Here is a 25,592-nt window from a genome sequence, read left to right as displayed (position 1 = left end):
CTCTTCATAGGCTCTCCAGCCGCCTAATGGAACACCTCTGCTTCCTCGTGGCCTCCCGGGGAGGTGTGCAGTCAACATCAAAAAGAGGCCCAGGAATTCCCCGGGTTTTTTTTGATTTGGTTTTTTTTTAGACCAAATCAGCTCCTGTGTTAAGAGTGGGTTTGTTTGGGTTTTTTAAATTAATTAATTTATTTATTTTTGGCTGCGTTGGGTCTTCGTTGCTGCACGTGGGCTTTCTCTAGTTGCGGCGGGTGGGGGCTACTCTTCGTTGTGGTGCGCGGGCTTCTCATTGCGGTGGCTTCTCTTGTTGCAGAGCACGGGCTCTAGGCGCGCGGGCTTCAGTAGTCGTGGCGCCCGGGCTCTAGAGCGCAGGCTTAGTAGTTGCGGCGCACGGGCTTAGTTGCTCTGCGGCATGTGGGATCTTCCCGGACCAGGGCTCAAACCCGTGTCCCCTGCACTGGCAGGCAGATTCTTAACCACTGTGCCACCAGGGAAACCCAAGAGTGGGTTTTGTTTTAGTTTCATTTTCTTCTTATTCTGGAAAGCAAAGCAGTAATACAGGAGTGAGGAGTGTCCCGACTCCACGGGATGTGCACGGTCTCTCTCTCTCCCCTGGTTTGGGAGCATCTTTTTCCTCTTTATCCTTTCTTCTTGACAGAGTTCAGAAAGAACAGCTGGCTGCCATCTTCAAGCTCATGAAGGACAACAAGGAAACGTTTGGCGAGATGTCAGATGGCGATGTGCAGGAGCAGCTCCGGCTCTACGACATGTAGGGGCCTCCACCCGGCAAGACGCCACAACGGCTGGGCCGTGACTCTACCCCAACCCGGGACCCAAGCCCGTGCCATTCTCAGACTTTTGTAGGCTTCATTTTATCTTATATACATAGATGTAGAGGTAGATCATATACAGAGTTGCTCAGTTCTTGCAATTTAGATATCATGTCACAGGAATCAGGACTGTTGTCTTCAGAGAAGAAAAATCCCTGACTTGTTTGGCTTCTGCCTGCTGGTGAGCTTCCAGCTGTCACATGGGCTCCCCTCCAAGGCTGTCATCTGATCCAAATTAGACCTTCCGTGCAGACCCTGAGCAGGCAGCGGCCCAGAGGGGCTGGCTCGAAGCCTCAGCATCCACAGCACATGGTGTGGAAAGGATTCAGGGGTGCTGTGGGATGAGTATCAGGTCCCACTGCCCAAGCATCCAGTCTAATAACACTACACCTTCTTCTTCCTTAGAAGGATTTCTGGACACTTCTGTAACTGTATGGAAGCAAGCAGTAGGGGGGCATCCCTAAAAAGCAAAAAGTCTGATTCACAGACTCACCTTTGATCCTGGGCCAAAGCAACAGTATCAGAGTTAAGACCCTCTAAGTTTCTCTTATTTAAGCGTGAGACTTACTTTATATATAATTAAGACTTCTATGAGTGCTTATCACACACCTAGACCTGTGCTAGACACTGTCAATGGAAATAAAATACACAACACAGTCCTACCTTTAGAGATTAAAGTTGTGTGGAGGGGAATTCCCTGGCGGTCCAGGGGCTAGGACTCGGCGCTTTCACTGCTGAGGGTGCGGCTTCAATCCCTGGTTGGGGAACTAAGAAGCTGCAAGCCGTGGCGCGGCCAAAAATAAATAAACACATAAAAATAAAGTCCTTTGGAGAAGCCAGGCATGTGTACAGGAAAAGAGAACCTCACAAGTCAGCATTCAATAAAATGCCAAAATGACCTCACAGAGAGAGTCTGGGTCACCTTAGCACATCAGTAAAGTTCAGTGAGTCAGTGAGTAAATGACGACGGAAATAACAGCGATTCTTCCGTTCTGCCCAGGTCCCGTATCTGATCACCCCACTGGCAGAAAAATTCATAGCAAGCTGAATTTAGGAGGGTACGCTAAAGGGACAACCTAAGAAAGTTCTTGAGAATATTTTTTATTTGCTGAAATAAAACTAAACACACGAAATTAAAAGAAGCAGTGGCGTTTTACGTACCACAATTTAATAATTATCACGGGATCACAGTGAACCTTCTTTCATCCTCTCTTGCTTGTTAGGGTTTTTCCCAGGCCTCCCCCCCACATCACTGTAACTGCTTTTGCTTCTTTGCTGACAATCCATAGCAGGAGGGTCTGATCTGTGTGTCTGTTGTTATATCCAAATGTCAGTTCTTTTTTTTCTTTTTTTTTTAAATATTTTTATCTTTTTTGTTACTGCTTTTTAAAAATGTTATGATTTAAGTATCGTTTGTTCCATCTCTCAGGTCCCAAGGACCCCCCTGCGTTGTTTTTTATCTCCCTGCCCCCTAAATGCATGTCAGCAGAACTTGCACTGCCCTGTAGCCACTTTACATCTCTTTCTTCACCTCCTTCTTCCAGTCCTTCTCTGATTATACCAAACAAACAGGCATGACTCTTGGGTAGTGAGTCAAAATTCTCATGGCTATGGGAAAAGTAAACTGAAGGAACTTTTCTATACTTGGTTCAGCTAAGATGTTCCAACTGCAAAGAACTGAAAACTCCAACTCAATTGTCTTAAACAAAAGGAGAATTAGGGCACAGGAGGAGTCCAAAGGCAGAATGCCTGTAGGTCCATTAGGGTCAGGGCCCAAGCTGTATGTCTCTTAGCTTGCTCTTCCTTGCACTGTGGGCTTTTGTCACTGACCAGCTCTCCTCATGGTTGCAAGATGGCTGCAGGAGTTCAGATATCACATCCAGGAACAGGAAAAGGGCCATCTCTTCTTTGTGTCCTAGGAGTGAGGGAACCAATTCAGGTGCACCCTCCCCTTTTGGGTCCCAATTGGCCAGAATGTCATGTGTTCATGCCTTCACCAATCACTAGCAAGGAGATGGGACCACCATGGTTGGCTGAGATGCCTGGGGCTGGGGCCAGCATCCCCTGAACACTTAGCCATCCAGAGGAGGGGGCCACTGGACCTCACTGGGGCTCTGTGAGAAAGGGGTGGGAGGCATGGGTACTGGGTAGACAGGACCTGTCACCTGTTGGGGACTTGAAAGCCAGTGACTGGAGTGCCCAGAATATGTGACACTCTTCCTGGGTGGTGGTTCTGTTGCCCATGTTCCGGGCCTCTGATGCTTTGTGGAAGCACTGCTGGCTTGCTACAGCTGTTGGGCGGCTCTAATGCCATTTCCAGATAAGCTCCATCTTCTGTTTATATGATTTCTGTCACTTCATCTGCTTCACTGGCACACCAGTGGCCAGAAGAGTCCTCTTAAAACAAAACCCATTTCCAACTGACACCCATATGTCCCACCAGACCTCAGTATTGCTACTAGTCAGGAAAATCAAAGCACCTTCGAAAAAATGTACCTGCAGACTCAGAACTTGTTCTTAAAAGTTCCCGGGAGTCAATGCGAGAACTTAACAGATGACCATAAGATAACAGCCTACCCTGCAAGCTGAAAGCAAGAGGAAACATTTGTTTGTTCACAAGTGTCGGGAGGAAGAAAAATCGATACCATCAGGGCCACTGCATCGTCCTTAACAGAGAACCTTGTCAAATTTTGGATTTTTGTCAATTTGATAGGTCAAAAAGGTTAGCTCAGTGAAACTTTAATTTGCATTTTTCTTATTATGTAAAAGTTTGCACAACCATTCAAATGTTTAGGGGCTCCTTGCATTTTTTTCCCCCTGTAAACTGCCCGTTCCTGTCTCTTCCTGTTTTCTATTGACTACCAAACATTTAATCTCAGGTTTAATTCACCGAACAGCACCCATTTCCGATTATCTGGCCATAATTTGGGGTACAGCACCCGTCATCCTCAATCCCTGACCCTGAATTGAGAAGGGAATCTAGATAATTCCAGGGAAAGCTCACCAAATTCAGGAGCCTTAGTGGAAGTCAAAACACCAACGAAAGTAGACCTCCGTCTGCAGCACGATTTCAACCAAGTATTAATTGCCTTCTTTATATACTCTGAAGAACCACGCACCCGCAGATTGGACCAATCATTCTCCACGGCCAATATCCTTAGCGGCGCCTCAGTGGTTCAAGCATCTGCCAATCTACTGCGAAGGCGGAGCTCTTGATTGCCATTGGGTACCGCATTCTCCCATCGCTCCCCGCCTCCACCCGAGCCCGCTTCCTCTGAGGTGGGAATTCCGGATGTCCGGTCGCGTCCAGAAAGGTTTCCTCAGTGATTGACAAGCGCCTTTGTCCAATAAGGAGTGCAGGCTGGTTCATCCCGCCCACACGAGGCCTTGCCTAGATCCTCCGCGGCGGAGGCAGCCGGGGGCTGGTTAGGGGCGGGGCTCTCGGCCGGGTGCGAGCCCCCAGGGCCTTGGAGCCCAGTCTGGGCTCAAGTCAAAAGATCCCTCCTCGAACGGAGTTCTCTGCCGCGTCGGGGTGCGGCCTGGCGAGCTGTCTTGACTGGGGCCGCCTCTTACTTCCCTACCGAGGCCAGGTTCCCACAGCTTAGCAAACAGCAAAGCCTGAGCCGCGCACCGAGCTGGACCCAAGATATGAAGACGAATTCGAGCCGGTCCCTGCACCCCAGGAGCCCACCACCACCACTACCTTCCCCCCAGCACTCCCCAAGCCCGCCCTAGACTCCCAGACCACTGTCCCACCTCCGAATCCAACACACCCCCAAACCCCCCTGTTATTCACGTTCCCATTATCCCTGCGCCCAAGGCAAAATCCAGCAGATCCTTCTCAGGCAATGCACGCACCCATATATTCTCACCAAGGTGTCTTTGGTATTGGGCTGACCTTCAAGAAGGTGCAAGGAGAAGTGAGTCACACTTTCCCACACCTTTGCTCGCCCTTTCACGTTATGCCCGAGGCGCTTAAGCTGAGGTTTGCCAAAGCAGCTGCTGAATAAGTGTGAAGATCAAGTTGGACTCACCACCTGGCCTGAAGGATCAAATTGTTTCCCTTCCGACACCCAAATCCGGCCCACTGGAAGCTCCACAGCCTTAGAGGGTTCCCACCAACATCTAGTCTTTGGGCCTGATGGTGGCCTGCGTCCTCTACAAATGAAAAAGAGAGCCATGCCCCAGAGCAGGTTGGGTCATCACGGGTTACTGAACTGTTAAGTAACCATCCATCTGCAATCAGGGTTTTTTTTGGTAAATTTCATTTCTCTCATCTCTTTATGTACCTTAATTACTTTTTGTTGAGCGCTCCAACAGGGGACAGGTTATATTGACAGGTTGTCAGTTATTTAGCTTCTTCAAAGGTTGATCATATTCACCTCAGAACTGTGTTAGGCGGTGTCTTTGGTTCCCTTGTAATCAGCTTCAATGATACTGCAAGTTGAGTTTCAGGAGAGGAGACAGCTGGCAAGGGGAATGAAATTAAGAAAATTGTTCCAGGAAGAAAAGGTTTAATGAAGGAAATGGGAGCAAGGGGACAAAACACATAGGATTCAAATTTGAATATTGAGTGGTGTGAATTGGCACATTTACCCTTTCAGACATTTACTGAGTCTGTCTTCAAGCAAAAACGCTATGCTGGATGATGTAATGCAAAATGCCTCGGTGAGAGGCAAGGTGAGAGGAAGGTTCACTAACTTTTTGGAGCACATGCTAAATGCAGAGAACAGTGTGCCTTGCCAACGCTCTCTCATGAATCTTCACAACAACTCTGTGAAGGACATAACGTTCTCCTTCTACAGAAGAAGAAAACAAGATTCAAAAAATACTGATGATCCAATTTTTAAAAAATGAGCAAAGGATCTTAATAGACTTTTCTGCAAAGAAGACATACAAATGGCCAATAAGCACATGAAAGGATGTTCAACAGGCAAATGAAATGTAAATCAAAACCACATGGAGACACCACTTCAGGATCACTAGAATGGCCATAATAAAAAAGACAATAACAAGTGTTGGTGAGAATGTGGGAAAATTGGAATAGTCACACACTCTTGATGGGAATGTAAAATGGTGCAGCTGCTTTGGAAAACAATGGCAGTTCCTCCGAATATTAAACAAAGAATTGCCATGTGACTCAACAATTCTACTTCTAGGTATATACCTGAGTGAAATGAAAACATACATCCATGCTCAACACAAAAAAGAAATGGTAACTATGTGACGTGATGGAGGTGGAAATCATTTTGCAATATATGTGTATTAAATTAATCCATTGTACACCTTCAACTTACACAATGTTACATGTCAATTATAGCTCAATAAAACTGAAGAAAAACAAAAAACTTATGTCCACAGAAACACTTACAAATAAATGTTCATGGCAACATTATTCATAAGAGCTAAAAGGTGGAAACAACCCAAACATCCATCAACTGATGAATGGACAAATAAAATGTGGTAAATCAATATAATGGAATATTATTGAGCAATAAAAAGGAATGAAGTAGTTATATGCTACCACATGGATGAATGCTGAAACTATTACATTAAGTGAAAAAAGCCAGATACAGGACTTCCCTGGCGGTCCAGTGGTTAAGCCTCCGAGCTCCCAATGCAGGGGGCACAGGTTCAATCCCTGATAGGGGAAGATCCCGCATGCCGCATAGTGCGGCCAAAAAAAAAAAAAAAAGCCAGATACAAAAGGCCACATATTGTATCATTCCGTTTATATGAAATTTATAGACACCGAAAGTAGATTAGTGGTTGCCTAGGGCTGGGGGTTGGGTGGCAGGGAAGAGGATTGACTGCCAATGGGTACAGGGTATTTAGGGGAAGGGATGAAAGCATTCAAAATTGATCATGATGGACTTCCCTGGCGGTCCAGTGGTTAAGACTCTGTGCTTCCAATGCAGGGGGTGCAGGTTCAATCCCTGGTTGGGGAACTAAGATCCCACATGCCGCGTGGTGTGGCCAAAAACCCCGAAAAACAGAAAAAAAACTGATCATGATGATGTTTGCATAACTCTGTGAATATACTAAAAACCATTGAATCGACTGCTTTAAATAGATGAATGGTATGGTATATGAATTATACCTCAACAAACCTGAAATATATATAGTTCTTGATTCTGATATATACAGTTTTTGCTTTTGTTTGTGTCTGGTGGCATTCCAGTCCAAATGGCAACATGAGCACATATTGTGGATGCCTCATTAATATTTTGATTTTTTTTTTTTTAATCTGTAACCATGAGAGGAAAAAAAGACATGCCTTGGTTGTGTAACAACACAACAAATGTTTACTGTGAGCTTGTGCCTGGCTCTGTGACGAAAACTTGATGTTCTGTGTGATATATAGTCCTTACGAGAAAAGTGGTGTGTGGCAGTTTGGGCCCCCGGGAAACCAACTCCGAAGTGGAGATCTGCACAGAAGAGGCTCGTCAGGGAGTGCTCCTGGGACCAGCACCGTGGGAGGAAGGGAAGGGGCAGGACTGGGTCGAGGGAGAAGGTGGATCCAACACAGTCTCAACAGAGACTGAAGCAGACCCTGTGGGGAGTTCTGAAGATGGGATGGCCCTTCAGAGCCTATGGGGTGTGAGGACCAGGCCTTAATACAACCTTGCCCATCAGCCAGTGGATGCTGGCTGCTCCCCGGGGAAGATGCTGGCTCTTCTCGCCAGTGAGGCACCTCCCCCCCCATAGGGGCTGACAGTGGGGGGAACAGCCTTCATTCCTGATGGGGAATCTGGGTGGCACGTCAAAGCCTCCATCATGATTATTATCTGAATGTTACAGATAAGAGAATTGAAGCCTAGAGAGGCTAAGTAACTAGCCCAATGTGGCAGGTGAGTATGTCGCAAGAGGCATTCAAATCTGAGATTTGGAGGAGGCTGGCTGCGGAGCTGAGGGCTTTTAGCTAAACTGCCTCTGCCCTGAGGAGCTCTGAGAGGCTAGGATGGAGAAGAGAACCACAGCCGTGTACTGCAGAGGACTGCTCCCTCCAGAGGTGCTGCACAGCCAGGAGTGGTGGGTTCCTGGAGCAAGGGCCCCTCTGGGGCCACCAGCAGGGTGGCTTGTTAGAAAACTGCAGGATTCTCCACCCCACGCTCCTCTGATCAGCCCCAAAGCGCCAAGCTCCCCTCCCCAAGAAGACATGCTATAGACCCACCTTCTGCTTCTGACTCCTCCCTCCCACCCACCTGGCAACCCCCCCGCCCATAATGCAAACAGAGACCACATTAAAAATGAACAGGGAGGGCTTCCCTGGTGGCGCAGTGGTTGAGAATCTGCCTGCCAATGCAGGGGACACGGGATCGAGCCCTGGTCCGGGAAGATCCCACATGCCGCGGAGTGACTAAGCCCGTGCACCACAACTACTGAGCCTGCGCGTCTGGAGCCTGTGCTCTGCAACGGGAGAGGCCGCGACAGTGAGAGGCCCGCGCACCGCGATGAAGAGTGGCCCCCGTTCGCCGCAACTGGAGAAAGCCCTCGCACAGAAACGAAGACTCAACACAGCCAAAAATAAATAAATAAATTAATTAATTAAAAAAAAAAAATGAACAGGGAGTCTCATATCAGGGAGATGAGCTGGCAACCGAGTAAACGGGACGCTAGAATGAGACGCCCCTCGCCTCGTTTTCTATAAATAATGTAGATATCAGACACCAAAGATGGGGTCAAGCAAAGGAGATCATCTCTGTGAACGCTGGAATTACTGTTTTTCACTTACACGCGGTATCAGTCAGAGCTCCTCCTAGTAATAGAAACCAATTCCAGCGGATTCAAGAGGAAGAGGAATATATTGAAAAGAAATTGGAGCTTAGATCACCAGGAGGCCTGGAGAACCAGAACTGGTCCCTCGAGGACAGCGATGCTTCTGGCACCCAAACCTTGCAGCTGGCTTCACCGACCCTCTTGGCCAAGGACCCTCTGTTAGCTCCTGCCAGCTGCCCCAGGAACTCTGTTGAGTTCAGACACCTCCTCAAGCACCTTCCACAGTCTCTTCTCTTTGGACTCAGCCCTTAGGGCAATCTGGGAGCGCAGGTCAGCTCTCAACCAGGGGGGTGCAGGCGTCTTGGATAAATGCCCCAGGCTGCCATCCTTGGGGCCCTCCTGCATGGTCCCCAGCAGTCGTGAGCCTGGTTGCTCACAGAGGAACCGGCTCAACAACGCTCCCTTCACTGGCTTTTCCTCCTTCCCTATCTCAGCATCTCACACTCGACTCCTTCACTCCTGCTTCCTGGGGACACTTCCCAAATAAACTCCCTGCACTCAAGTCCCGACTCAGGCTCTGCTCTCTGGGGAGCACAAGCTGAGACACACACACGTACTAAAAGTACCAAAAAAAGGCCTGGTTACAACCACATTCATGATAGATAGGGAAGAAGGGAGAAGAATGGAATTAGGAAGGGGGACAAAGAGGATTTTAACTTAAATCACTATAAAGTTTGTTTGTCTGTTTCTATAAAATACATATATCACTGAAGCAAAAATGAAAACATAAGGACATTTTTAAACGTTGGGTATTACCACCTCCCACCCCTTAAGGAGGGCTATTATCCAAAAAATCCCCCATAGAAAAACAGAAAAGAGGGACTTCCCTGGTGTTCCAGTGGTTAAGAATCCGCCTTCCAACGCAGGGGACGTAGGTTCGATCCTTGGACGGGGAATTAAGATCCCACATGCCGCAGGGCAACTAAGCCCGTGCGCTGCAACTACTGAGCCTGTGTGCTGCAACTAGAGAGAAGCCCGAGTGCTGCAAAGAAGGGCCTGCGCACCACAATGAAAGATCCTGCACTAAGACCTGATGCAGCCAAAAATAAATAAATAAATATTTAAAAAAGAAAGAAAGAAAGATAAACAGAAAAGAACAAGTGTTGGTGAGAATTGGAGAAACTGGAACCCTTGTGCATTCCCTGTGCAGCCTCTGTGGAAAATAGTATGGCAGTTCCAAAAAAATTAAACATAGAATTACCATGTGAGGGGAGTTCCCTGGTGGCCTAATGGTTAGGATTCTGGGCTTTCACTGCCGTGGCCCGGGGTTCATTCCCTAGTCGGGGAACTGAGATCCCACAAGTCATGTGGTATGGTAAAAAAAAAAGTTACCATATGATCCAGCAATTCCACCTCTGGGTATATACCCCCAAAAATTGAAAGCAGAGACTCGAACAGATATTAGTACAAGAATGTTCAGAGCAGGATTAGTCACAACAGCCAAAAGGTGGGAACAACCCTAACACCATCTACAGATGAATGGATAAACAAAACATGGCATATTCATACAATGGGATATTATTCACCTTTCAAAAGGAAGGAAATTTTCAGACATGCTACTACATGGATGAAACTTGAGGACATTATGCTAAGTGAAATAAGCCAGACACAAAAGGATAAAGATTGTATGATTCCACTTATATGAGGTCCCTAGAGCAGTCAACTTCATAGATACAGGAAGTAGAATGGTGGTTGCCAGGCGCTGGGGGAGGGGGGGAAGGGGGAGTTAGTGTTTCAAAGGCACAGAGTTTCAGTTTGGGAAGATGCAAAAATTCTGGAGATGGATGGAGAGGACGGTTCCACAACAATGTGAAGATACTTAATGTCACTTAACTTGGTTAACACACTCATTTGTAACACATATTAATATACTTAAATACTTCTACATAATAATATGCCTAAAATGGTCAATTTTTATGTTATGCATATTCTACCACAATAAAAAAATTACACACAAAAAAATTCTGGGCCAGATGTATCTGGATGTTTTATTCCCTATTTTAAACTGCAAGGAAATCTCTCTTAATAAAAGAAGAGAACATGGAAATTTGAAAAAAATTCATAGAAGCAAATGGCTAATAAATACGTAAAAAGAAAAAAAAAAAATACGTAAAAAGATGCTCAACCTCAGTGTCTCCAGACAAAGGTAAGTGAAAGCAACAACCTTTTGCTTCTTTTAAGCCATCAGAGTGGCAAAATAAAGGTTGATCATGTCACATTTTGCAAAGGTATAAACAAAATAATATTCTTACATTCTACTGGTGGAAATATGAATTGGTCAGGCAATTTGGTATAATTTTTTTTAAATTTATTTTATTTAAGTATAGTTGATTTACAATGTTGCGTTAGTTTCAGGTGTACAGCAAAGTGATTCAGATATATATATATACTTTTTCATATTGTTTTCCATTATGGTTTATTACAGGATATTGAATATAGTGCCCTGTGCTATACAGTAGGACCTTGTTGTTTATCCATTGACTACCTTTGTTTTTAATATAATTTATTTAATTGTAGGTCTGTATGATTTATTGTGTTTTTTTACTTTGGTATAATTTATGAAAATTTAAACAAGATATACTATAAGGCAGTAATCCCACTTCCTGCTATCTATCCTAGAGAGAGATTGAGGAGCACATGGGTATAAGCCCAGGAAGGTTCATGACAGCAACTGTGTGGTCACAGAACATTAGAAACAGGGACTTCCCTGGTGGCACAGTGGTTAAGAATCCGCCTGCCAATGCAGGGGACAGAGGTTCGAGCCCTGGTCCGGGAAGATCCCACATGCCACGGAGCAACTAAGCCTGTGCGCCACAACTACTGAGCCTGTGCTCTAGAGCCCGCGAGCCACAACTACTGAGCCCACGTGCCACGACTACTGAAGCCCACGTGCCTAGAGCCCTTGCTCCGCAACAAGAGAAGCCACTGCAATGAGAAGCCCACGCATCACAACGAAGAGTACCCCCTGCTCGCTGCAACCAGAGAAAGCCCGCGCGCAGCAATGAAGACCCAACGCAGCCAAAAATAAATAAATAAATAAATTTATAAGAAAAGAAACAGCCTGGGAGTGTGGGATGTTATGAGGTAAAATTTCTTTTGTTTTTTTGCCCACACCACGCAACTTGCGGGATCTTAGTTCCCCAACCAGGGATCCAACCCGGGCCCCCGGCAGTGGAAGCACGGAGTCCTACCCACTGGACGGCCAGGGAATTCCCTGTTATGAAGAAATTAAAAGGAAAGAAGCCATGTTACGTACCTGCAAGGATAGATCCCTAAGACACATCCTTAAGAAATACAAGCAATTGCAGAACAATTATTTTAATTATTAGGGACTCATTTTATGTAGCAAATTTAATTTGCAGGCATACAAATTATTATAAATGATTTGGTGATTACTGTGGGATTTTTGGCTGTCAACTGGTTCTGTGTGTGGTTCTAATTTGGGTTCAGTGGAAGACTGAGCCCACGGTTATAAAGGGTCTGAACCATGTGTATGGTAATCTAAATACAACCCAACTGCAGGTGAATGGACAGAGGAATAGTAAGACTTGGCACTTCCCAAATTTTTCATTTAGGGTTTTTAATTTTTTCTTTATTTATTGTTTTATGTGAACAAGTTATAGCACTTGGTAATAGATTTCTAGGATTTGATTTAAAGGCTTTTTTTTTTTAAGGCTCTTTATGGAAAATTTCAAACATACGCAAATGTAGAGGAAATCATGTCATAAAACCCTCAGTATAAACAAGGTCCTACTTGTTTAGCACAGGGAACTATATTCAATATCCTGTAATAAACCATGATGGGAAAGAATATGAAGAAAATGTATATATGTATAACTGAATCACTTTGCTGTACACCAGAAACTAACACAACATTGTAAATCAACTATACTTCAATAAAATAAATTACAAAAACAAAAAACCCTCCGTATTTATCACTCAGTTTCAACAATTACCCACGTTTTGCCAATCTTATTTCACTTCCTCCCCTCACCCCTGGCCAGTCTTTTTCAGCCAAACCCAGACATCATGTCATTTTACCCATAAGTAGGTCAATATGCATCTTTAAAAAGAGCATTTGAAAAAAAAATAATCATGTGACACTGTCCCCTTAATAAAATTAATAATTCCTCAATATCATCTAATCTCTGATTGTCTGAAGTAGCTGGTTTTTTCAGATCAGAATTCAAACAAGAGCTACACACCACATGTGATTGTGCCTCAAAGTCTCTTTTATTACATAATAGTCTTCCCTCCATTTTTTAAAAAATGACATTGATTTGGTAGAGAAACCAGGTCATTCATATGTCTTATAAAATCTTCCACTTTCTGGATTTGGCAGGTGGGGTCCTCATGGTATAGTTTTCCCTAGTCCTTTGTACGCTGTGTTTCCTGTGAACTGGGGGTTAGCTCCAAAGGCTTGATCATATTCATTTGCATTGGTTTTGGCCAGAACTCTTCACAGGTGGTGCCACGTTTATTTTTATTATTATTATTTTATAATTTTATTTATTTATTTTTGGCTGCATTGGGTCTTCATTGCTGCATGCGGGCTTTCTCTAGTTGCGGCGAGCAGGGGCTACTCTTTGTTGCAGTGCACGGGCTTCTCATTGCAGTGGCTTCTCTTGTTGCAGAGCATGGGCTCTAGGCACTCGGGCCTCAGTAGTTGTGGCACATGGCCTCAGTAGTTGTGGCTCGCGGGCTCTAGCGCGCAGGCTCAGTAGTTGCGGCGCCCGGGCTTAGTTGCTCCGCAGCATGTGGGATCTTCCCGGACCAGGGATGGAACCCATGTCCCCTGCATTGGCAGGTGGATTCTTAACCACTGCACCACCAGGGAAGTCCCAGTGCCACGTTTAGTGGTGCCAGGATTGGCCAGAGGAGTCATGTGGTGTCAGCCTGATCCCTCCAGGATCCCACCTCATGGTTTTAGCATTCATTGATGAGCATTGCCTTAGGGTTTGCTAAGATGGTGGTTTTCTAATTCTATTATTCCTCCTGCACTTATTACTGGAATTCTGTAAAGAACTTTCCTTTACCGGTTCTATGATTTCACTAAAATAGTTTGAATAGGAAAGAAAATTTTTTACATCGACTCCTGTGAGCCTTTTTTCCCTTTGGTAATTTTTTAAATTTTGAAATAATGTTTGACTTACAGAATAGTTACAAGAATAGGACAAAGAACTCTCATAGACCCTTCATCCAGATTCCCCAATTGTTTGCATTTCACCCCTTTTGCTGACTCATTTTCTCTTTCATACATACAACTTTTTAACAATTGGAGAGTGAGGTGCACACATAATGCTCCTTTACCTACAAATACAATCGTGTGTATTTCCTAAGAACAAGGACATACTCTTAAATAGTCATGAACAATGGTTGATATCAGAAAACTAACATTGATACAATGCTATTATTTAATCTATGACCTTATTCATGGTCTGCCAGTTGTCCCAACAAACCTTTTATTTAAAAAAAATATTCTATTCCAGGATCAAGTCCAGGATTCAGCATTGCATTTAATCTCTTTTTTCTTTAGTCTCCCCCAGTCTGGAATGGCTTCTAAGTCTCCTGGTCTTTCATAACATTGACATTTTTGAGGAGTACAGACCAGTTATTTAGTAGATTCTGTGAACTTCTAACGCGATTAGTCTTTGATAGCTTCCTTGCTTTCTGGCATAACAAGATGTCCCAAGTTCATCTGTACCTTCCCTATTCCCTATCCTAAAGGCCATTTCTCTAAAGATCCCTGGTTTCTTTCAGTGGGAAACGGGACATAGAGATGGGAACCGAATTCTGATGACACTGTTAATGGGGACGCAGCATGAGTGGGGGTAATGGGTAGGTGAGTAGTGCCCGCTGAAGCAGGGCTGCCCCCCCCCAACTGTGCCCCAGACCCCTCGTCTGGGGGAACAGCATTTTCAGGCTGGCCTTTGTGGACCAGTTTTTCTGACTGGGAAAATCAGGGGGGATGTATGGCCCTTCTCCACTGGCGTGGCTTTGGTTATGGTTCACCCAGTATAATCCCTGAGTTGTTTTCCTACTCCTTTTTCATTTTATGACTTGTGAGGTTTATTTGTCTTTTCTTATCTAACATTATTGACTTATTGGAGGTGCAAACTGCAGAACTGGGACATCAGGAGGCTGTCAAGGAAGGGTCAGAACACCTGTATAAACATTAGGTGATTAAGCGAAGCAGAACTGCAGCCATAAATACACACAGTGGCACAGAGGAGTCGATTTGCCCCAGGCTGGCTGGCCCGCCTGTGCATCTCTGGAGGCCATCGTTCTCAGCAGAGTCCTTCCCATCGTGCTTAGACGGGCTCCTGACTCATTGGGAATATGGCTGTTCTACTATCAGCAATCCTGTCTCTCGTTCTTATGAATTATCTAAAAGAACAGACTTCTTAAGTGATACGCAATCTTGGGTCCTGGGTTCCTACCATTCCACTGTCCCAGGGGCCACAGCTCCCAGGGAAACGGGAAGGCTGAAGTAAAAGGACAAGAAGAGGTTGCCTACCCTTGGGATGTTAAGGAGCCTGCACATTTGCCTTATATGTTTTCCACAATGAAGGGTAGCAGAAAATGCTCCAGGGTTGTCTCAGGACAGAACTGCAAGTGTCAGAGAGGAGGGAGATTGGGGACATCAGAGGAGCAGGGGGTGGGGGTGGGCTGGGGGGAGGCTGGGGGGCAGAAACAGTGGTCCAGACAAGAATCTAAGTGCAGCCAATTTCATTGAGCCTCAACTCAGTTCTCTATTTTCTAAGCACCACTTCCCACCATTCTAGGCTAACTGCCTTTCCTGTCCCTTGCAATGTCTTGGGCAGGTTCAGACACTGTAGGCTGTTAAGACTCAGGCCAGCTCTGTCTCAAACTTCACTTGCACATGTGACTCAGAGCTTCATCAGCTCCCCTCCCCGAACAAGCTGGGGCACTGACCCTGGTTGCTGGGAGAATGCGGGAGACTGCGGGTGGGTGTGGTGTGGTTCTGGGATACCTCCCACTCCCTCTCTTTTCAAGGCCTAACTTCCTAGCTTCCCTGGTGTGGAGAGCAACAAATGGAAATGGAAACCGCTGGGGTGGGAATTAAGGGGGAATTAAGGGGGGATTAAGGGGGAACAGATCCCTTAATTTAACCTGCTGTGTGTCCAAAACAGGGAGGGCCCCAGGTCTGGCCGGGTTTAGTTCTATCTACTACTACTCGTCTCTGATAATAGGGTGGACCCTGCATAGATGCAAAGATTACCTAAGACATGTAATAAGTGTTATTGATCAAATCTTGGTAGGGTACATGTGAGTGCAAAGGACAAGAGAGGTCAATTCTAATTGGGGTGTAGAGGGACTTAACCTGCTTTAGTTTCATAAACAACCCAAGAACCAGTGGATTCCAGAAGCTTTAGGGGCCCTATCTGATACAAGAGCTTCATCTAGTACATGCATGATGATACAGGACAAGACTGTTTCAGACACAGTACAGCTCCATGAATGACTTATTCATGAAGATGAGTCCTACTTGGTTTCTCCTGCCTTTAGTGGTTTCTGAACTTGTATGCTGGTGAAAGTTCTGGGGGATGAACAGAGCTGACATGGAACATTCCTCTTCTACACTTAAAAGTAGTGAGCCACTCAACTGCCAAGACATGGAAACAACCTCAATGTCCATCGACAGGTGAATGGATAAAGAAGATGTGGTGTATATATACACAATGGAATACTACGCAGCAATAAAAAAGAATGAAATAGTGCCATTTGCAGCAACATGGATGGACTTAGAGATTATCATACTAAGTGAAGTAAGTCAGAAATGAAAAACAAATACCATATATCACTTATATGTGGAATCTAAAAAAAAGACACAAATGAACCTATCTATAAAACAGAAACAGACTCACAGACATAGAGAACAGACTTGTGGTTGCCAGCGGGGTCGTGGGGGTGGAGGAGGGATGGATTGGGAGTTTGGGGTTAGCAGATGCAAAGTATTACACTGTATATAGGATGGATAAACAACAAGGTCCTACTGTACAGCACAGGGAGCTATATTCAATATCCTGTGATAAACCATAATGGAAAAGAATATAAAAAAGAATGTATATATATATATATATATATATATATATATATATTATATATATATATATATATGTGAATCACTTTGCCGTAGAGCAGAAACTAACACAACATTGTAAATCAACTATACGTTAATAAAAAAAAAGAGACAGAGAGAAAGACAGGGCACACACGATTGAGAGATTCGGAGATTATGGGAATAAAAAGTGAATTGGAAAAAAGAAAAAGTAGTGAGCCACTGAACATCACAAATACCTGCAGAGCTAGCTGGGACCTCAGAAGGCATCTGGTCAACCAGTTCATGTTCCAGATGATGACGTTAAGGTTCAGCCAAGCCCTGGGGCCAGCCAGTGTGGTGGTGCAGGTGCCCAGGCTCCCTGGGTTCAAATCCTGGCTGTGCTACTTCCTAGCTGAATGATCTTGGGCAAATTACTGTGTACCTCATTTTCTTTATCTGTAAATGGGGGCTTTAACTACCAACTTCACGGGGTTGTGTGAAAGGAAAATCAAAGCGGAGTTGGTATTGCCAAGAGCACTAAAATGGAGGCCACTCAAGAAGTGTGACTTACTTATGCACATCTTAGCCCGGATGGAATCTGAACTTGGATCACTTCTTGTCTTAACATAGGCATCCAGATATCTGCCCAATATTCCAGAAACTCAAGATACTTACTGGATCCTTACTTGAAAATAAGTCCATTGGAAAAAAATTTATATGAAAATGAATTAGTATCTGAAGGATGACATCAGTAATTAAGCTTGAGAAATTAACTAGATATTGTTCATATATTTGACAAATGAACAGCAGGATTTTGAATTATAAAAGAAAATAAATCTGCGCTGAGGTTGAAAAGTATACTACTGATGTTTGGGGAATTTTTTTTTTTTATAAATTTATTTATTCATTTATTTTTGGCTGCGTTGGGTCTTCATTGTTGGGTCTTCATTGCTGCACGCGAGTAGGTAGCCCCTGCTCTCCGCAACTACAGAAAAGCTCACGTGCAGCAACGAAGACCCAATGCAGCCAAAAATAAATAAATAAATAAATAAATTTATTTAAAAAAAAAAAAGACAGTGGGTTCAAGTCCCTATCTGAGTTGTGCAGTTTCATAACCATTAACGGGTGATTTGTCCAAAGTTATACAGCTACATAGTGGCAGGGTGTGATGAGGGAGAAGGGAAGGGGGATGAACTGCACCACAGAAGGAGCCTGCTTCCTGTTGAAACCGCTGATGCCCTGTTAGAGCCATGAGCTGCAGAAAAACAGCTTTCCCAACCTGAGAAGGGGGAGGACAGCCCAAGAATCAAAGGATTTTCATTTCCAAAGACACCTGAAGGTCATTCTTGTCATATGACTCGGCCAACAGTTGCCTTTATTGGTGGCAACTGTGCAATTAGGTGATAAAGGTCTCCATTGTAAAGCACCCACATACGATGTGTAATTAAATGTGCATTTCTGAGAACCAAAGCCAGGCTAAAACTTAAAAACAAAACACAATAAATCTTCCTTTAGATGCAGAGAAAAGATTCCATTAACGTCTTGTTTCTGAACAGCCTGCTGTTCAGAGATAGGGGCAGTGCTCTAAAATAAACACCAACCCTCCTATCAAATGGCCAAAAACAAGCAAGAGCAAATGACACACCCAAGTGGAGCTTGAATTCCGGGAACAGGTGGATCTCAACTGGTAAGAATGGGCTCCTGGCCTGGAAGGAAGTACTGTCAATTTTAATTCTATGTGTGAGTCAATGCCACAAGCATGAAAGAAACTGTATGTAATTAGTTTGCTTCTTTGCAGAGAGCTGTTTAAATGGAGTATTCTACTGGGAAGCGGTTACGTAAAGGACGATGCAGCACAAAGGACCCAGGTGGGAAACTGGAAAAAAACCCTCTGGTCTGGGTAGTGTCCTCTCTACCTGTTTGCCTGCTTTGTCAGGCACTGGGCACAGAGCCTTGCCCCCTGGTCGCCAACAGCAGGTGTTACAGTCTGACTTGGCTTGACTTTGCTGCACAACAGTCCTATTAGCATTTTCTTATTCTGCCGGCCCTGAGCTTGTCATTTTTTTGACATTGAAAAAATAGCTCCTCAGAATTTGTTTCCCAAAGCTTTACTTCACTTCCACTTTTTTTTTTTTTTTTTGGTCGCGCCACTCATCTTGCGGGATCTTCCCCGACCGGGGATTGAACCCAGGCCCCTCAGCAGTGAAAGCGCAGAGTCTTAACCACTGGACCACCAGGGAACTCCCCACTTCCACCTTTTACGAGAAGCTTGAGATGTGTGACAGAGGTTGTCCTGGAGAAAAAATCGGAACCATGGAAGAAGTATGGATGTGTTCTCTAATGACCACGTGACACTCATCGTACAGCAGTTGGGGGCTCCAGCCAAACAAGGAAAAGAAACACACATGATTATCACCACAAGTGCTGCGTTTAGCAGACCCTCGGGTTATATGGCACAAACCATGAAGGAAATCAGCACCATCCTCAACTTCCTGGAGCCCCCATCATCCCCCACTGGCCAAACCTGGGGGCTGAGTCTCCACCCAGCAACCCCACTGCACCTTTAGAACTCTCTCCAGCTCAAGCCCTCCTGTGGCTTCTCATCACAATTAGAATAAACCACATACTCTGGTTTTCTAGGGTAAGGGCAAATACAAGGAAAGAATAAGAGGCTTAATTCTCCTGTTGAAAGTAAGGGAAGAGATGTCCTTCCCCCTTCCTTTTCTTAGAGCATGTGCTTTCGAAAACCTGTACGTTCTTTCCCTGTCTCTTTGAAATGTATGTGAATCTGTTTAAAGCTAAAGAATCCTCTCGCCAGATCTGGGAATGTCTTTCTCAAGGACTTGGGAAGCCTCCCTTTGAAATGTCACCATCAAGGATGAGAGCACCCGACCTCCCAGCTTCTCCGGGAGCTCAGGAGCCTACGCCTATTTCCCTTTGGCTAAAGCCAATTAGTGAACACAGATGGCCTCCCCAACCCCCAAGGGAAGTTAGGATGAGTGCCGTGACACAGGATGCTGCTTAGCCCTCTTACCTGAGGACCAGTCACTGTTTCTCTCACGAACATGTTTGCAATAAGCTGTATCCGCTTGGCTCTAGAAAAGGGCGGGATGTCTTCCTGTCTTTGCCACCCCTTAGTGGATTGCCTATGATGCACATCAAATTCTGGTTTAATGCTTATTCAACAATGAAATTGTTTTCGTTCTCTTCTGCCTTTGTGGAGAGACTTTCTGGGTCGGGAGGAGATTTTGTTTTTAGCTACCCTTCCCCCTCCTTCCCTTTGTACTCAGCTCCAGCCACCCTGGCCTTTGTATGCATCTTAAAAGCGCTGAGCTTGCTTCTGACTCAGGCCCTACATTTTCTTGTTCTTCTGGCTCAGCCCAGTTTCTGCCCATAGATTTCTCGTGACTTGCTTACTTCTTTTACCTGGTCATTCCTCAGAGAGCCCGTCCCTGATCACAGCTCTCAACGCCCTTCATTTTCCTCACAGCACTGATCACTATCTGTTCATTGACTCTAGTCTCTGCTGTAGGAGGTTAACCTGCGTGAGGTCAGGACTTGGTCTGTTTTGCCCATCACTGTACCTGCCGCATCGAAGGTGCTTTTGATGTAGAGGAAATACAGTTAAAAATAAGTCTTCTGGGAATTCCCTGGCGGTCCAGTGGTTAAGACTCCGTGCTCCCAATGCAGGGGGCCCGGGTTCGATCCCTGGTCAGGGAACTAAGATCCTACAAGCCACACGGTACGGCCAAAAAAAAGAAAGTCTCCTGCCAACCCTGAAAACCTCTCCACAAGGCACCTTCAACACAACAATTTTTAACATTGCAGGTGTCCTGCAATTTGGCCATTAATTTTCAACCCTTCCTCTCTGGGTACTGGTGGAAATCTGGGCTAGATGTGGCCAGGGTAGAGTTTTTCTGCTTGAGTCTCCTCCTCAGCCTTCCTGGTGCTGCCTTTTGTGGGTCTGTGTCCCATGTTATTCTGTGGGTCTCACTGGCCATGATGGGAACAAGGCATGGGGAACCTTTCTGCACTCATGCTGGTTAGACCCCCACTCCTGTGTGCCTCCAGTGGACTCCCGTGTCTTCTGTCACACGGTCACACACCAGTTTACAGTTCCCACCCCAGGAGTCCAGCACATAGTAATTTCTCAATAAATGTAAAGTAAATGAATTCACCAGCAAAAACTTTGATCTTGTGTCATGTTGCTTTTAGACGGCACTTGTTACCATGATGGTGGGCCAAGGTGTACACCTACCTTCCCCTCAGACAGTAATTCCTCCAAAAGGAGAGGCAGTGGGCTGGTAGATGACCTCCCAGGCCCTGAGGAACGGTAAGCTGTGATCTTAGAAAATGAGCTAGGGTTCTATTGTTGATATTGGAGACTTAAGAGAATAAGAAATACCGTAGTTGTGTCCAGAGACCGAAGAAGTGTCATCATACAAGTCTATCAGGGTCTGCCTGGCCCTTCCAGAAGACAAGAGGGCTCGCAACAGGCCATCTGATCCAGATTCAGTGTCCAAGATGAGCACACCTGCTGAGTGTGACCAACCGGGAAATAGAACATTCTGTGTGGGAGAAAGGCTAGAAAGCCAACTTAATATTGAATCCTTGCCTAGGGCACCCTTAGTCATCGACTCCTTCATTAAACAACAAAGATCCATGAATTAAAGTTCTATTTTTTTTCCTTTTTTACCAAACGATATTATTTTTGCCTTTGTGTTCCTGTGAGAAACCTCTAAAAAATGGATATGTCAGTTGAGCCTGTTACAAAGAAAAACCAGAGGCATTCTAGCTAGAAAAAAAGGAAAGTTTGGCCAAAAGACAGTATAGAATAATATCACCTTGAGACACAGACAAGAGCCCCTTCCCTGGACCCTGCACTTTAGAAGGCCCCATATCACCAACATACAAGTACAAACTTAAGACCAATGAGCACCTATGTCACGTGGATCTGGTGCTCATAGCTGCCACAGCACTACCACGACCCATAACCATCAACATACACTCTTTTTTTTTTGAAACAATGAGTGTATTTTTTATTTTACGTATTTATTTATTTATTTTTGGCAGCATCGGGTAGTAGTTGCGGCACATGGGATCCTTCACTGCAGCACATGGGCTTCTCTCTCTAGTTGTGGCATGCGGGCTCTCTAGCTGTAGCTTACGTGCTCAGTAGTTGCGGTGCGTGGGCTTAGTTGTCCTGTGGCATGTGGGATCTTAGTTCCCTGACCAGGGATCGAACCCGCATCCCCTGCATTGGAAGGCGAATTTTTAACCCCTGGACCACCAGGGAAGTCCCCAACATACACTTTTATGACTAACACTGGTCAGGCCCCAGAGAGGCTTCCCTACATCCTTTGCCCTATGTCTTCAAAATCCAAGGCGACAGTGCCTGGATGCTGTGAAGGTCTGTGGGTTCTTCAGATATAAGCACATTTGGGGGAAACAATTAAAAGGGGTGGTAGCTCCATGACAGTAGTAGAAACCAGCACAGTAGCAGACCAGCCAGAAGTGTAACAGAGAGAACCAGGGAAAGAGACAGCCAAGAAGAGTTTTCCCAGGATCCCACTCATCCCTGGGGCGTCCGGAAGGTGGGTGCATGTGCTAGGCTGCACCCGTGCAGAAGCAGTCAGAGCAGGATACAGAGCAGATTTGAGAGCATTCTCCACACCACACAGATCCATCAGCAAGGAGCAGGAGCCCTACTGGCTCAAGGGACTGAAGCACAAATTCTGACCAAATGCTGGCTGAACAATAAGCTGCTGTGCCCCAGGGTGACTCCTGAGACTCATACCCAAATAAAATCACACTCATCCTTGGTGGTCTGGAAGACTGTGCAAATGCCCAAGGCTGCACCCCCTCAGAAGGGATGAACATGGGGCAAAACTGTGAACTCCCAAACTGTGAAAGCTCTCTCCTAGCTACACACCTACATCCAATAGTTGAGAAATAAAAACATAACTGGTGGGGCTTCCCTGGTGGCGCAGTGGTTGAGAATCTGCCTGCCAATGCAGAGGACACGGGTTCGAGCCCTGGTCTGGGAAGATCCCACATGCCGCGAAGCAACTAGGCCCGTGAACCACAACTACTGAGCCTGCGCGTCTGGAGCCTGTGCTCCGCAACAAGAGAGGCCGCAATAGTGAGAGGCCCGCGCACCGCGATGAAGAGTGGCCCCCACTCGCCGCAACTAGAGAAAGCCCTCGCACAGAAACGAAGACCCAACACAGCCATAAATAAATAAATAAATAAATAAATAAATAAAGGAATTCCTTTAAAAAAAAAACAAACCATAACTGGTTAAGGGGGCTTAAGCACAACTTTTGACCGGTAAGTGGCTTATGCTGACCTGGGGTGATCTGTAGGAAATCAGGTTAAAAGATTTTTTTTTTTAATTTTTTAAGAAAAAGAAAAATCTGAGCAGAAACATCAGAAGATGCACACTCTACACACAAACCAGGAAGCTGACTTCACAGAATTAGTTAAGAATGCAACAAATAAACCAGTGTCCAAACAAACAAGAGTTACAACAATAAGGCTCAGAGCAGGAGGAGATTCAGTATATAGTGCTGCTACAATATATCATCTAAAATGTCCAATTTGCAACAACAGGAAAAAAAACTTTAAGACATACAAAGAATCAGGAATGTGTGATTCACACACATGGAAAAAAATGAGGCAATATAAACTGCTTTTGAAGGGGTCCAAAAGTTGAACACATTTGAGAAAGACTTCAAAGCAGCTATTATAAGTATGTGTTAAAAACCAAAGGAAACTATGTTTAAGAAGTAAAGGAGGTATGATAATGAGGCCTCATGAAGTACAGACTGTTAATAAAGAGATGGAAATTGTTTTTAAAAAATGAAAATTCTGGAGTTGAAAAGTATAATAATCAAAACAGAAAATTCACTGGAAGGGCTCAATAATAGACTTGAGTTGGCAAAAGAAATCAGTCAACATGAAGATAGATCAATAGAGATTATGCAATCTGAAGAACACTAAGAACACATAATGAGAAGAAATGAACAGAGCCTCAGAGAAATGTGGAACACCACTTAAGCACACCAACATGTGCATGACGGGAAGGAGCAGAGAGAAAAAAATATTCAAAGAAACAACACTTGAAAACTTCCCAGATTTGATGAAAAAACACCAATCCACACATCCAAAAAGCTCAAAAAAGTCCACATAGAATAAATGCAAAAGATCCACACCCAGACTCATCATAGTCAAAATGTTAAAAGCCAAAGATAGAGAAAATCTTGAAAACATCAAGATAAAAACAATCTGATATGTGTTAACAATAAGATTAACACCTGACTTCTCTTCAAAAACAATGGAGGGGACTTCCCTGGTGGTGCAGTGGTTAAGAATCTGCCTGCCAATGCAGGGGACACAGGTTCGGGCCCTGGTCAGGAAGATTCCACATGACGCAGCACAGCTAAGCCCGTGTGCCACAACTACTGAGCCTGCGCTCTAGAGCCCACAAGCCACAATTACTGAGCCTGCATGCCACAACTACTGAAGCCCACGCACCTAGAGCCTGTGCTCCACAACAAGAGAAGCCACCTCAATGAGAAGCCTGCGCACCACAACAAAGAGTAGCCCCGGCTCACCGCAACTAAAGAAAGCCTGCGTGCAGCAACGAAGACCCAACGCAGCCAAGAATAAACAAATAAATAAATAAATTTATTTTAAAAAAAATAAAAAAACAATGGAGGCTCGAAGGCAGTGGGGCAACATACACAAAGTACTAAAATAAATGATACCCAAACAAATGACACCCCAAAATCCTATACCAGGCCAAGCTATCATTCAAAAATGAAGGTAAAATTATAAATTAAACAAAAACTGATAGAATTTTTTGCTAGCAGACTTTCCTTATAGGAAATACCAAAAGAAGTTATACAAGCAGAAAGGAAATGACCCAGACAGTGATTTGAATCCACATGAAAAAACCAAGAACTCCAATAAAGGTAATTATGTAGGCAATAATAAATGAAAGTATACTTACATATTTATTTTTATTCCCTCTCTTAACTGATTTAAAAAGTAATTGCATAAAACAGTATCTATAAAATTGTACTGTTGGGCCCAAAACATATGGAAATGTTAATATACTTGACAACAATACAAAGGAAGGTGATGAGAATGAGGTTATATTGGAAAAAAGGAAATGACACCACATGGTAATGCAAATCTACAAGAAGAAATAAAGAAAACCAGAAATGATAAATAAGAAGATTAATTTTTTTAACTCCATAAACATATTTGAGGTCTCATTTTCCCCTTTACTTCTTTAAAATACACAAGATTATACAAATAATAATAATAACAACATATTGTTGAGTTTGCAACATATATAGACATAAATGTATAACAAGAATATTGCAAAAAGAGGGAAGAAATGGAACTATGTAGGAATAAAGTTTCTATTTCTTACTGGAATTAAGTTAGTGTATACCTCAAGAAGTAGATTCTGGGGAGTTCCCTGGTGGCCTAGTGTTTAGGATTCCAGACTTTCACTGCTGTGGCCCAGGTTCAATCCCTGGTCAGGGAACTGAGATCCCATGGAGCAGTGTGACGGGAAAAAAAAAGTAGATTCTGATAAGTTAACATGTATATTGTAAGCCCTAGAGCAATTTTAACTCCTATAGCAACTATAGTTCTATTTTCCTATAGGAAAAGAATAAATAAATAATTTAAAAGCATGAAAGGAGAAACAGAGGAAAGGAATTATGAGACATATAAACATCAAAAAGCAAAATGGCAGATATAAATCCACTGTATCAATGGTATCATTAAATGTGAATGGTTTAAACAATCCAATCAAGTCAGAGATTATCAGACTGCATAAAATATATATATATTTACAACTATATGCTGTCTACAAGAGACACACATTAGATTCAAAGATA

At 44.3% G+C, this 25,592-nt stretch overlaps 2 protein-coding genes across 30 annotated transcripts in view; one reads left to right on the top strand and one right to left on the bottom strand.

Annotated features, from left to right (window-relative positions):
• MXRA7 (matrix remodeling associated 7) overlaps positions 1-2,182 on the top strand; it is a 30,968-nt gene extending 28,786 nt beyond the window's left edge. The window contains exon 4 of the mRNA XM_082442736.1: positions 659-2,182. Within this exon, the coding sequence (XP_082298862.1) occupies positions 659-773 (115 nt within the window). The 3' untranslated portion in view covers positions 774-2,182. The remainder of the gene's footprint in view (positions 1-658) is intronic.
• METTL23 (methyltransferase 23, arginine) overlaps positions 1-25,592 on the bottom strand; it is a 144,307-nt gene that overhangs the window by 47,237 nt on the left and 71,478 nt on the right. For 6 of the 29 annotated variants that reach the window (XR_014257748.1, XR_014257765.1, XR_014257766.1 and 3 more), the window contains exons 5-6: positions 5,120-5,297; positions 4,865-4,988 (exon numbers count right to left, since the gene is read on the bottom strand). The exons of 5 other annotated variants lie outside the window; for them this stretch is intronic. The gene's annotated coding sequence lies outside the window, so the exon portion shown is untranslated. Of the gene's footprint in view, positions 1-1,965; positions 3,416-3,834; positions 4,729-4,864; positions 4,989-5,119; positions 5,298-25,592 lie in introns of those variants that run through there. 18 more of the 29 variants (XR_014257749.1, XR_014257757.1, XR_014257763.1 and 15 more) reach the window with 14 other exon arrangements.

The sequence above is a fragment of the Balaenoptera physalus genome (assembly GCF_965194825.1).
Source record: "Balaenoptera physalus genome assembly, chromosome: 20".
NCBI lineage: Eukaryota > Metazoa > Chordata > Mammalia > Artiodactyla > Balaenopteridae > Balaenoptera > Balaenoptera physalus.
This window is presented reverse-complemented; position numbering and strand designations above follow the sequence as displayed.